This window comes from Camponotus vicinus, unplaced genomic scaffold, assembly GCF_025532165.1.
Source record: "Camponotus vicinus isolate PSW18456_S1 unplaced genomic scaffold, iyCamVici1.0 SCAF_1, whole genome shotgun sequence".
Taxonomy (NCBI): Eukaryota; Metazoa; Arthropoda; class Insecta; order Hymenoptera; family Formicidae; genus Camponotus; species Camponotus vicinus.
Genome location: NW_028141945.1, coordinates 16,756,123 through 16,771,161, shown reverse-complemented (window position 1 = coordinate 16,771,161; position 15,039 = coordinate 16,756,123). Strand labels below are relative to the sequence as shown.

Genomic DNA, 15,039 nt, shown 5'->3' with positions numbered 1-15,039 from the left:
ATTTACAAGAAACTTGGGTGAATTGAGAAGAGACACGGTGGTAAATGCACGAAAGAATTTTCAAACAAGTTCCAGTACCTGGAAGAGGGGCTTGTCGGTCGTCAGCGATGCTGGAATCTGGACCGTGTAAAACTTTGCCTCGAACTCGGGTCCATGATCGTTAATGTCTGCCACCTCGATGACGACTCTCGTAGTCGATGACAAAGGAGGCCTACCGTCGTCCCTTACTGTCACCTGAAAGCACGAAATCACAAATCACAGCGTGAAACAACACAATATATCAGCAGATATACTTGTTATTTGCAAGATCGTAAAATTCCACGTCTCATTCAAAAAGATATAACGTAATACACAGAAAACGCGTAAAGTATTATTTATTAAATAAAGTGGTTTTTTTATTACATTAATATGAATCTAATTAATGAACATAAATTTAAAAATAAATCGATATTAAATCGAATATTAAAATAAAAAATATAAAGCAAAGGAATATTGCTCGATAAATAACATGTTAATTTTATTTTCGCGATAATCACATTTCGATTATATGAAGAAGAATGCACGGATATTAATATGAGAGTAAATATGAATTTCTCATTAGTTATATAAAACATAAATATATTATTGCACGCAAAAAAGACTTATGTTATTGAAACAGATTTAGCAATATTCAAATACTCTCTGGAAAGCCGGCGCCGATAATTTCAATAAATAAATGAGTTAATGCAAATCCTGATTAATTCATGGTTAAATTAACACAGACATTGAGCTATCAACAAATCGAATCACAGCATCAACATATCGTTGACTCGATTTATTGTCTCGTAATGAAAACGTACGATCAGCTTCACCACGAAAATTTCAACCTCTCATCGTTCATTAATATACAAAATCTGCTCTTGTTTTCTCGTTCCGTGTGTGTCGTAATAAATATTTGTACATTTGAACTCTACAACTATATATGACAAAGAAACATTACGAATGTACACATAAATTAATATCTCGTCTAATTATTCGGGAACACAGATGAAATATGTATGAAAACATAGCCTCCATCCATTCGTATCGTAGGATTATTAATCGGGAAATGGAAAAGGGCGGAAGAAAAGTATGTTGAGAAAAGTCCAGGTGGTATGTCCTCTGGATTAATGCGATATCTTTTTAGATTTTCCAGCGGTATGACTTTTCATGCGGCCGCGCCCCTTTTTTCTTTTTTCCCTTACTACGGTCGTTGTCTTATCGTGCACGTTTCTACCTTCTTTCTCCGTGTCCTGCGAAATCCAGGACTCTCATGCGCGAATATCGCACGTACGATCTGTGCAGTCGGCGATGCTGACCGAGAGAAAGAGGCGGAGGAGATTCGGGTCGTAAAACCGAGTGTCCCCGCATCCGAGAAGATGTCGCAAACCCGAGATTCCGGTCTTCATACTCGCGTCGTCGCGAGAAGCGCAAAATGAAATTAAAGTCCGAAATAATTGTAGCAATTTAAAATTTAAATGTCGCAAAAATGACACAAGGTCCCTTTCAGTTGTGCTTTAATTAATGTGATTTTAATAAATGCGTAAGCGCCGAAGAGAGAGATCTTTCTATGGTAAAACGTAGGTCATTGTTTTAGGTCAGACAAACAGGCTTATAATTAACTTTCCTGAATAAGTTACACGGATGATACCAGAAATGCTCGCAGTTCGCGTAATTTTACTCGTGAAATTTAATTTAGCGTTTTTTGCCGAAACCAACTGTAGTCGCTCGTACTTTTAATCCTCGGTTTGCTTTCTTTTGCCTCGCGTCTATAAATCTCAAACGTTTCACTCCAGTTTCCAGACGTTCCCTATTCTACTTAACAGATCTATAAATACATCTAATTTCTAAAGCGGCCCTTTGCCGCGTCAACGGTAGAGACCAGTAACGAAGTATGTGACTCAGCGCGATGGCGAGCGCTCTATTACGAGATCTGGCAGGCGGTCCATCTATTCGTCCGGCGGAAGAGGCAAACGGACTGATGAGGAGGAGAAAGACGGACAGACAGAGAGAGAGTAGACCGGTTACGAAATCCTCCGTCTCGGGGCCCCATCGTCCCCGTCGTTCTTCGGTGCAATAATCGGGCCTTTCACGAAGCAATTTCCGTCCGGACGGGAAGGAACGGGGAGGAAGGCTGTGCGAGGAGACCGCGACGTAAATCCAATGTTCCCCGGGACATCTCGCGGGAGAGGACTACGCGTCAGATCCTCCGGCGTAATACCTGCACTAAATTAGGAGTACGAAACTCCGTTTTATACACCGGACGTCGGGTACCCGGGCACTTTCATCCACGTAGTAGACGACAATGATGCGACGGAGCTTCTCCGGGTGAAACTCTTTCACGGATTTCTCTCGTATTCTCACGTACTCGCGCTGCAGGATTATCCGTTTCTCGCAGGATATGATTCAAGTTTAAATTAAATATAAAAGTGTGTTTTATCCTATATTTTTCATATATTTATTAATAGAATTATCACCTGTCTTTCTGGATGTTATTACTTTACGACTAATATCGCAGAGTATTTAACTCACAAAGTGATAGAATAAAAGAAAGACAAATAATAATTCTATTAATATAAATTTCTATTAATAAATTTTATAATTATTAATTTAATAAATATATTAAAGATGTAGAATAAAACTTATATATTCTTTGATTCGTCAAAAACGAGATATTAATACTTTTCTTCTCTTCGGAATGTTTACGATTTAAATAATTTTAAAATATAATAAAAATATTTTTTCTCTTCTGCCACGTCACTTTTCTATATTGTGTCAATTATAATGAAAAAAATCGTGTATGTGTTCTAAATAAATTTAGAAGATATGTACATCAGCGCTAAGATTCCTCCACGTCGTGTTCCTTCGAGGCTATATAAATTTCACCACACTCATCTTCTCGTACCTTCGCAAGGCACGAGAATATATTAAGTGTCGCGTTTCTGGAGCACCCTATACACGATAAACATGGGTCCTTACGGCGTGGTAGATTTAAACGCTTGGCCGATCGCGCTAAATCCGTCCGAGCGTCATCGTATCTCGCCTGCAGGTACTTCGTAGGTTTCCTCGCTTCGCACTCCCTCCGAGCACTCGAAATTTTATCATTTTACTCGACAAGCGAGAGTACTCGCGCTTCGGGCTACTGGAGTGGTTTCATATCGGTTTGCGATCTATGTAAACCGCAAGAATTGATCAGAACGACAAACATGCAAATTCTGAATAAAGACTAGCAACTAAAAGTAACGCATTCATTATTATTATTTATACATCTAAGGGATTTTTCGATAAGTGACAGATGAAAGCAACACGCCGCGAACGAATCCAGCTAAAAAAAATCGTAGATTAAGATTTAGCTATCTCCGTCAAAATTTTTATTTGACAATAGTTTAAAAACTATAAGTTTCTCTCTCATGACTCTCATGTATATATATTTTTATTAAGAAAAATATTAAATTGATTAAAAAATTCTAAAAAGATGAATATAAAAAAAATAACTGTAAACTAATATTAAAAAAGAGAGAGAGAAATTAAAATAATCTAAAAAACGGTATTTTTATCTCTAATAGGACCTTGTCATCAACTGGCCACGCGGAAGATGAAGCGATGTAGCCGTCGTGACAGTCAGTGATAGAGCCGTGTTATTTCTCCGACACGGGCATCGGTTGAGTAACGAGCGATGAAACTGACTTTTCGAATAATCTGGCGACGTTTTGCGACGGGAGAAGAACGTCGTTCCAGTGAGAAACCATGTTTTCTTCGTGATTAGGGGTAATAGCTGTGCGTTGCCCGGCCGAGCAGTTCTTCAGCATCTTCTCCCTCCCCGCTCGTCACCCGCCTTTGCTGTCGCTCCTCTCGCTCGACTCTCCGTAATTACCTCGATGGTCTCTGATGATTTCCTCGGGCTTAACCCCCGCGTTTGCGGCTAAATCCGAGGGATTCACGACGACCAGGCACCGACCATTCGTGACAGCCGCCATAATAAACTCCGAATGCCGCGCGCGGTTTCGCAAGTAGCCGCACTGCTTTCTTCCTACTGATTGTGATCGTCAGATCGGGTTACCATTTTGATTCTTGCCATACTTTACGCGAGAGGAAACCAGCCAGCAAAAATTTTACGAGAATATTTATATATCATACGAAATTATTCCGTTTAAGGCGACATTTTTGTACGTCGATAAAGAGTCTGGCTTTTCGGCAAACACTACCAATGCAGAAAATTGCCGAGTATTCGGAGATTCGTATCGCGAGAGAATCCGCATTGTCGACAGCTGGAGGAGCTGCTTCACGGAAGACGTAAATTGTCGACGGCGCCCGGTAGGCATCATTACCCCTTACGCTTCTCGAAATTGTCTTCGCCTCGAAAGCCGCGCGCTGACTTTTACGGTCCCTTTTATGGACAACGAATAAGCACGTAGTATACTAACCGCCCGGCGCATTAAAATCCTAACGGGGCAGCATTATACTTCGATGGTTCCCACATTGCATCGTGCGTGTCAAGCTGGAATATCCTCTTGAGAAAATTAAAAAATAATTAAGAGCTCTGCCTTTATTTTCAATTGCTCTAGAGATCTTGATATGATTTAAACAAATAATTCTGGCCGTTAAATCAACGAAAATGTCTTAGAATAAAGCTTTACACACACCATTGCGTCCGCCAGGAGATGAAAATATTTGGATACGTAATCACGAAATCGGAAACAACGAGATCTCTTCTCGTTCGCGATTTAATAATCATTCCGCTTGTATAAAGCAAAACCCTCGAAAGTTTCATGTAAGCCGATTCGCTGTAATAGCGGGGCGGGAAGCGCAATGGGAAATCCGGACTTATCCAGAGGATATCGTAATATTCTCTGATCTATCTAAAGCTCTGTTAATAATAATCGGTCCGTGTTCGCGGGAAATTTCTACTTCTCGCGTTACCTGGTCGGAACAAAACCAGCCACGGCTAATTTCGTGCCATAATAAATTTGCGTTTCCAACACGTTTCCTTGGCAAATGCTAATTCTCCGGAAATACGGTTCTTAGAGCTTTTTTACGTCATCTTCTTCTTTCTTTTCTCGCCACAATCACGAATACGTGCCAATAATACGTTCTATTTGGCAAGTCGAGTTTTCCCTTCTCCATCCCTTTTCTTTTCCACTTTTCCGTCCTTTCTCTTTGAAAGTAAACCGACAGATCGTTAAGGGAACATCACTCGCTTACCGGAGCAGAAAAGCATGCATAATTTGAAGGCTGTCTGAAGAAGATCCAGCTCCAGGCTGGTTTGCGTGGTCGAAACCGTTTCCGGCAACCGCTTGCTTTTAGAATTTACGTTCTCGCGCACGAAGTATGATTTCGGAAATGACTACACGGTAGATCGATTATCATAAAAGATGAATAGGACGGACGACCGATAGTTTGGTCAAAGACACCGCAATCGCGCTGTATTCATTATTCATCAGATCGCCGATGAATTCACTTCATCTGTTGACGTAAGATCGAGTCGTAATGTACCAACAGAGATGCATTTGCCAACTCAAATTTTGATGAAAGTGTTCAATCATTCACCATAGTCCGAATCTGACACCGACCTATAGTTTTTTTTTCAAGATGCATAATAAAATCGATACGCTATTTTCTTTAAAAGACAATAAATTGAAAAATTCAATAGAGAACTAATTAAATACATTGACAGCATATTCTTCTTTAATAAAGTTTAACGATATATCTTGTCAAGCATTTCATTATCTTGTAACATCAATCGATCGTTATTAATATTAATATTAATTTTTATTAATATTTATTTGTACACTGTATATACGTATACATATAAATATTAATGAAAGTTGAAAATAAAAATAAAAACACAAAGCAAATCTGTAACATAAAACATTAAAGGATCGCAAATATTATATTCGAAAAATAAAATGATAATATTATATAAAATAAAATGATAAAATTGGCTTTATTTTGATTTTAAATAGCTGTTTTATCTCTTCCTCTTAGCCATCTCACAAAATTATACTTTTTTATTTTACTTTTATTTAAAATTCCTATACATATTGCGTTAGAATTTTAAATAAAAATGAAATCAAAAAGCTACATTTTAAAGCTACGTTTCAAAAGCTACGTTTTAATATATAGTAAAATTTTAATATATATGCATATTTCAATTTTATTAATAACTTTTTTATCAAAGTAATTTTTTATTAAATTAAATAATGAATTAAAATGACCGAAATTAAAAATAACAACTATATTTTGTTGATAATAAAATTCAAATTCAATAAAATTGCGAATTTAGCTTTGTTACGCATTATTCGCAGCCACAACGTTCCAGAAGCGATTATATTCAACCGCAGGTACACTGCTATTGTACCCACAAATTCGAAATTCCTCGCTAATAAGCATATTTTATCAAATGCCACGTACACGTAAGCGATGCTGCGAAAAATACGTATTTAATCAGTTGGTTAGAGCAGCGAGCGGATAGAACTGTCGTTTAGCCACCAGTTAGGCATTGGAAAACGCTTATGGCAACCCCGTGAGATGGCTAAGTGGCTAGATAAACGTTGAAGGCTATCTGAGATAGGAATAAAGCCAACTTTATCCCAAATGTTCCGAATATATCGCGATCCCTTGATCTCTTACGTTACATACAGATACACCTCGTACATTTTTTGCAGAAATTATATCGGTTGATTTTAAGATATTAAAAAAATATAAAATTATGTAATTAAATGGATGTATCAAGTTTAAACATTTCAAAGAAAGAGGGATCTTTTAAAAAGATTCAGAGAGTATAATATTCGTAAGTTCTCTCTAATATTAAAGATATTAACGAAACCGAAATTGATCTGGTATCAAGCAAAGACCTTCAAACTTTGTCGTAAACTTGCGATTTTCATTTCCCATTGGAACGAGTCGAGACTCCAAAGATGTTATCACAGAAAGCATCGCGCGTAATTGCGGTCGTTAATAATTGGAATTCCTGTCTGGAAGGCCAACCGAAGGCGAACACACCATATCGAACATCGAGTAGACGCACGATAGTATTTTCTTTTTTTCCCCGTTTAATCGTAACCACACATAAAATTTATCTTCAATTAAGGAACGCTTCCTAAGGCGTGCAATTCATAATTCTAATTAGTATTACTAAGCGAGTATGCATTTTATCTAGATGACTATCGGATTTCCCCCGGAAATATTCCATCACGATAAACACCCCGGGATCCATAAGCGAAGCGTAATTTCCTAATCGAAACCACGATCGGTTTCAATAATTAATCGCGCCTCGATTGCATTTTGATCTGAAGCACGATACAATGACTCTGAGCGAAGTGTAGCGGATTATCGGTTTCTTTCTCGCGTCAATTTTTCACGATCGCGCGCATTTGCTTTGTGTCTCTCTCTTCACTTGGTCGAATACACGAAATATATATGTGCCGCGGAATTTCCACCGTAGAGATTCCTGGATATTCATCATAATTATTTCTACCTACTCGCGAGCTCTTTTGCAATGCGCTGTGAGACGTAAACAGGAGAAGGGACTAGGCAAATGAGAGTAGTGCTGTATATTAATTATATACCGTTCCTGCACATAATGTATACTGAAAGCGTCCACAGAACAAGCCCTTTTTCTTTTTCCTTGCGCTTCATATTTCGAGGAGAGAAAAATGAGATGAAAATCAACGATATTCCGATTGTTATACCCTTTGTGAAATTTAAACATTAATTCTCTTAATGTCAATGCAATTCATATCACTGAGAAAAAAGTTGTTAATTTAACTAAACCGTTCAACTAAATTATTATTTTTTTAATTGAAATATTTAAATTAAACACGACATATTAAATCTAACATGACATCTATTTAACTTTAAAATATTTGAATATTTCAATTAGAAAAATAATAATTTAGTTAAAAGGTTTAATCAAGTTAACAATTTTTTTTTCTCAGTGTATAGTAAAACGATGTGATTTTCGTAAAATTCTCGTAAAATTAGCTTCTTCAAATGTACAAAATTTTCAATCTATAGAGAATCATAGAATAAAGAACCTGAGACTTGTAAAATAATCTCACGAAGTTAAAAAGTTGTGCTATTTTTAGAACGCCATTGTTGCACGTGAACGTGATTGTTATTTTTGTCTGTACCACAACGCAAAATATTTGCAAGTTTACTACACGCGTACGAGGAGAATTGGAGATACTTTTGCATTCGTTTCTCTCGGTTGAAGTTCTTGCTGAGATACAAAACTCCTTATCCCCGAGCGTAATACGAGGGTCCATCCTATAGAATACTACACCCTATTGTTTTTCTCAGTTCCTTTGACGATGGCATCGCACAGTGCTTTCTCATTGTCACGGTAACGTCACGTGCACCGAGACGGAAGTTTCCATTGCGCTGCAAGAAAGATCCAGACATCGAGAGCCGGGCGTCGCGACGATAATCCTCACGACAGTGCGCGAAAGACAGTAGGAAGAATGTCAATTAAGCGACTTCAGTGATGCTTCTGAGTGTCCGGGCGACACCGGCAGTAAAACGAAGGGTTTCGTAGCGCGTAGGCAGAAAAGTGGAATGTAAAAAGGGACGAGACATGGGGTGGAAAGAAGAAAACTTCGAGTTTTTTCTCCTTCTTTCTACCTTACGTTGCTTATCGATTTTTTCCTTCTCCTTCTTTCGTTATCTATTTTTAACAAACTTCTTTGACACACATCTTATGAATACTTGAAATTGAATATTTAAAATATCGGAAAAAATGTAAGGGGAGGATTTTACGGCGATGTAAAATTTACCCTTGACATTTATCTTTTCGAATAATCATATGCAGGATCAACAAGCCAAATGCAAGCGGGGATAATTAGATTCGTGCGCACTCGTTTATGCGGGATAAATCACACGTCAGAGTCATTAGTCATTCGCGAAAAACGCTGAGCGAGCGGGGCGTTTATCTCCGCGTCACGACGTATGGTTGTCGAGGGAAAATCGGCGTATTATAACGTATTACATATAACGCACCGAGTCCGAGCGGAAGCGTAGCCGTCGTGCGGAACGTGCGGAAAAAAAGGATCTCGTGAGGAATAAGCGAAGGGCCGATTCGTAGCTGCCCTTATTAATATACGCGGCGCATAGTGAAAACGCCCGACGGCACATTTGAAATATGTCCGCTTGCGCTAAAGAAGGGGTATATTTCTCGGACGACGGTCGGAGGAGACCGTGAAAAATCGCGCCTATTAATAAGACGCCGGCAAAAACTTCTCGAGAGGGTGGTTAGCGGCCGATGGTTCGCGAGTCGCCGAAACTTACGCACAGCACTTTCGTCGAGAGACAGGACGTTATCGATCACGAAATACTTTCAAAGAGAAGCAGAGGAGAGGGGGTAAAAATTCGATGGAAGCAGAATTTTCATATTTGATGAAATAAAAAGATTTTCTTCAAAAATAATTAGGGGCAAGAAGACAGAAATAATTGCATTAAATTAATGCATCAAATAGAGAGATTCTGTAGACACAAAAATCTATTATAACATCTTTAAATAACTCCTTTTATTTGCCATTCGAATTCCCCTTTTATAGCCCTGTTTTAAAAGGCAGGTAGAAATGGGAAATTAAATAAAAAATTTGCTGCGTCTATAAGAGTGGCACGTGAGCTGAAAATTGATTCTTACGTGTTCTTTCTCATGGATTATCTATCGGCGACTTCGATTTACATTCAAGTACGCCCGGTCGATCATAAATTTCGATGAAATACTCTCAAGCCGATACTTGAAGCAGTACTTAGTAGAGAGTCGACTGTCTGTTCTACGATAGTAAGCAACTTTCTGGCTTACTTTGAATATTAGAAGGAGCGCCTAAAGCGCATCTTTACAACAAAAGGTCATCGGAAAAAAGCATCAGTCGACTCGACGTTACGTCAGATAATGGTTACGTCGAAAGCTCTTCAACAAGTACTAGGCACATGTATTTGTATGCATGTAGTTTCCTCAATTTATTTTTTATGATTTACTTCATATTTCTTATCACAATATAATTTTATTTTGAATTTGCTCACAAGATAAAATTTAAATTTTATCTTGTGAGCAATCCAAAATAAAATTATATTATGATAAGAAATATGAAGTAAATCATAAAAAATAATAAGAAATTGAGGAAACTACATGCATACAAAATAAAATCCAGAAAAGATAGGGATGTATATGGGAGGAGGTCGGACGTGTCTATACGCCCATTTGATCAACGAGCGACAGAATCCATCCGTGGCAACGGCATCGACGCATATCCTGTGGAGAGAGCATTCACACATTTTTCAGCCCAACGAATAATTGCTAGAAAACAATATTCGCGGATTAGAAAAATATGTGAGGTGCAAGTGGCTGAATCGGGAATCGAACCCGAGTCTTTCGCTTTCCGGGCAACTGCTCTAGACCACTGAGTTATCCAGACCTCACACCTAATGCTGCATTTTAACACAGTGATATGCGACTCCAGAGCGATGTTGGTATCTTGCTCGATGGATGCAATGCCGATTGCCATGAAGGATCCTTGAAAGGTCACTCGCTGACCAAATAAGTGCCGATGGAGGTATTCGCGTGCACTGCATGCTGGCTTCCGACTGGCCTTCCGTAAGAAACGGCACCGACGAGCACAACGCCGTAGAGTGACCACATCCCCCAAGATCCCTTTAGTACATACTAAAATCCCCACTGTACCAAATAGCAGTGGCGGATGGACCCTAAATAGGGCAAGCCTCCAGAAAAGATAAAGATGTATGTGGAAGGAGGTCGGACGATAAATTGTATGGCAAAGGAACACGACGCGATCCATTGTCGTTACGTGAACTCCATCGAAAGCGAAACATTGACATTGTCGATGTTTTAGATTTATCGAGCGCTCTGCGAATTATACGGCATGTAAAAGAGGCGCCTGGCGACGCGAGATACGCTCTCGGGTAGTGAAAAAATGTCTCTTCGTGACAGGGCACAACCATGAGGATGCAGTCGAGACCCGTAAATTATGCGTGGAATTATGAAAAAGGAGGACGCACGCGGTCATCCCGGTCACATCTCGCATAAAATAACGTTTGCACGGGTTGCGCAAACGTAAACGGCCGACCTTTCATGCCAAAATATACCGGCGTCCGCCGCCCTTTGACATCGGTTATACATATCGGTTAAGCGGCATATCGATGACAGATAAACGAGTTTGGCGAGCGAACGGATGCGCAATAAAAAGGAAGTCTAACGATCCAAAAGCGCGGAATCTACGGGATATGTGCCCCGTTTAGATGCGCGTGCTGCCAATAACGCTATTTCAGCCGATATCAATTTCGCCGATCCTTGAACCAACATGGTTGCAGTGACGATGCGATAGATGCTATTCGAAAATAAAACAGATTTTTAACTAGTATAGAGAAAGAGAGGATTGGATATATTCCATGCGTTCCCTTTCAACTGAATGCATGGAATATCAATGGAGAAATAAAATCCCCCGACTTATATATAGTTGCTAGGTTGCTATTACGTGACGCGCATAACTTTCTACCCTTTACGTGAATTTTATAATTCGAGAATATTATTTGGGGGGAGATTTTCTTCACTACTTGTCAATTTCATAAATTTGTCTGTCGTTTGCGCGCTCAATAGGATAAGTCGCTGAATAAGCAATTTAATCCGTACGATTGATAATTAATCAAGGAGTAATCGGTAAAGATTATGATAAAAGAAAGCACTCTGTACACTCATTAATTATTCGCGGCGGGAAGACTTTGTGAAATTGCGCAAGTTTCCCCGCAAGGAAGTGGCAGGAGATGCCACGGGGGAGGCGATCGTTTTCACGAACTCTTGTTTCTAGAGCCGAGACTCATTTAACTCGGTTACGAACACAAACACGCTGTTAACAACCCGCATCGTAGGATCAAAGCCTCTTAAAGTGATTTCCTGGTCGCGACACGGAATGGAGTCGTCGGAAAATTCCCGTAATGATGTCTAATGAAATCAGATCTATACGAGGCAAGCTTAAATGTCACAGTCTTTCAGTCTGTCTATTGTATATTTTGTGGGAAATGTCATTTGTTTCTGTTTCAGAGCACGTTTTATATTACCTTTTGATTGTATTTTATTATGTGAAAATACATTCCAGTATTCTATATAGATATATATTGTGTAATATACAGGGTGTTAGAAAAGTCTGGAAACGGTCAAATATCTCGAAAACGAAACGTTTCTGAGAAAAATGTTTCGAACCAAAGTTGTAGGATTTCAAAAGATCTATTTACTGGCGTTATGAGTTTAACCTTGGGTGGCGTCGCTAAGGTCAGAGCAAGGTCACCTAGAATTTTTTAAATGGGACCCCCTATTTTTTATCACTTATTCTTGTAGCTTATCTCGAGAGCTTTCCAAAACACTATAATAAAGTATTTCTTCATTGAGTACTTTTCAAGTTATGAGGCTTAAAATAATTTCTTAATTTTATATAAACCATAAAATATCTAGTAAAATATTCATTTTTCGATTATCTTACCTTAATACTTTTATGTACAAAATAATGAGAGTAATCAATTGGTGTAAAGAAAACATACAGTTGTTTTTAAGAAAAAATATGGAATTGTTAATTGCAAATTACATATTTTTTCTTAAAAACAACTATGTTTTTTCTTTACACCAATTGATTCCTCTCAGTATTTTGTACATAAAAGTATTAAGGTAAGATAATCGAAAAATGAATATTTTACTAGATATTTTATGGTTTATATAAAATTAAGAAATTATTTCAAGCCTCATAACTCGAAAAGTACTCAATGAAGAAATACTTTATTATAGTGTTTTGGAAAGCTCTCAAGATAAGTTACAAGAATAAGTAATAAAAAATAGGGGGTCCCATTTAAAAAATTCTAGGTGACCTTGCTCTGACTTTGGCGACGCCACCCAAGGTTAAACCCATAGCGCCAGTAAATAGATCTTTTGAAATCCTACAACTTTGGTTCGAAACATTTTTCTCAGAAACGTTTCGTTTTCGAGATATTTGACCGTTTCCAGACTTTTCTAACACCCTGTATATAGGTCACATTTTGTAGCACGCGGTTCAGATACTTTATAATACTGTGGTAAAAAACATACTAAGAGAGAATATAGGCGAGCGCTAGCAGCGAGCATGTCATCAGACGTGCTGCCATCACGTCTGATGACATCTAGATAGTTTTTAGTGTAAAGTCAGGAGCACCCAATTCAATTTAAACCTTAACAGTTTAAAAAAAAATTTTAAATAATATCCGTAAATGATATCAAACTTCAAACAATTTTGTCATATATTGTAATATAATAAATATTGTAGAATATAATAAATATTAATTTTAAAAATACAAGAAAGATACAGGATTCGCTTTGATTTTCGATATCATAGTGTTGCTATAAAATGCATTTAATTCATTGGCTCGATGGGGGTGTTGAAAATTTAAATTGCACCCAACGTGCGAACGAGCGAGAACATGGCCATTAAAACCGATAACGCGCAATTTAATTTAGGGCGAGCATATGCTCATGTTAATTATGAAACACTTTGCCACTGTAATGGTCCATGCATTTTTTCTTTTAACATTACTTGATACGATTTTATCGCATTAAAACCGTTTTAATTCTGAATAAATAAGATACTTTTGCACGCGTTTCAAAATAACGCATAAATTGTTGTAAAAATTGCTTTGTTGCAAATTTGTTATGAAGATATGATCATATTTTCGCGAATATTATAACAAAATCTGCAAATTGCGATTCTTAGGAAATTTTATGAAAAACTAGAAAGAAATATATACTTAGATTATAATGCACTTTTTGTTATCTTGAAAGAAAATATGGAAAATATCATGGTTTTTTTTCTAGAAATAGAACGAAGGTAAGAAGCTTTACCAGTGATTTTATTTGCAAAACTTTCCTAAATGCGACAACGCCAAAGTGGTATCAGACAAGTAACGTTGGTATAAGTTTGTTAGAAACTGCAATAGAGCCGGTATAATATGCAGAGAGATGCACGTATTGCAAGTTTCGCGATCAAGGTGAAACTGCGCGAGACCCACATGTTCGTAAATCTTTAAAACTTACGAGACGACATTGTTATATACACGATGCGTCTCCCGTTTCGCTCAGTTACACTCATTCGTCGATGTCAAGTTTAATCTATCTCACCTTTCTTTCATTTTATAATTCTTTTTTTTCTACCTTCTTGGATACTAGACTTTTTTAAGCTTGTTACATCTAAAAATCTTCCTTTTCTTCCTCCTACTCCTCTTTCTTTCCATCACTGTTTTAAACCAAACCAATCTTAATTAATTATAATGTTAGAAAATTCTGCTTCGGATGATTAGAAACTGAATTAATTACGTTTAAAATTTCAAAATGATAGTAACAGAGGCAGTAGAAGGAAGACATGGGTAAGGTTAAGGACCGTTTACCCTATCAATCGCATTCACTTCGGTTCTATAGCCGCGGAAGAAGCCTCTCCGTGAAATTGGCATCGATCTGTTCCTGCTTTTATCGTTCTGGAAATTTCAGTGTCTACCGCCGTACACGACGTGAGACTATCGCGCCAGCTCCTTCTTTAATCCCGATGCAGGTAGAAATTCTCCGAAAGGCTCCGACGACTTTCCCCGGAGAAATGTCTCGCCTCTCCCGTGTCTCACCCCATGACCCTTTTTCTTCCACCATCTTAGCGCGGAGACCACTGTACCTTTTCAACCCTGTTCCATCCAAAGCCTCCTCTTTCTACCTTCCCCCCCTCCCCTGCATCTTCGCCCTTCTTTCTTCCCGTCGTTGTCCCAAGCCATCCATTCGTTTTCCAGGCTCTCTCGCTCCCTCGCCGTTCATACTACCCCTTTTCTCACTCTCAAGTTAGCCTTCTCGCTTTTATCGTTGGAGGCAGCAGATTTTCCTCATTTTACTTTTCAATCTCACGAAAGATGCGATTTTCTTCCTCATTTCCACTCTGACAATATTGAGGGAGCGTCGTTGGAATGAAGAGAGAAGGTAGAAGCGGCAGTTCTGGAACTTTGTCG

At 38.3% G+C, this 15,039-nt stretch overlaps 1 protein-coding gene across 8 annotated transcripts in view; it reads right to left on the bottom strand.

Annotated features, from left to right (window-relative positions):
- Kug (FAT atypical cadherin kugelei) overlaps window positions 1–15,039 on the bottom strand; it is a 302,654-nt gene that overhangs the window by 26,384 nt on the left and 261,231 nt on the right. For all 8 annotated transcript variants that reach the window (XM_083109722.1, XM_083109721.1, XM_083109723.1 and 5 more), the window contains one exon: window positions 79–234. In XM_083109722.1, the coding sequence (XP_082965848.1) occupies window positions 79–234 (156 nt within the window). The remainder of the gene's footprint in view (window positions 1–78; window positions 235–15,039) is intronic.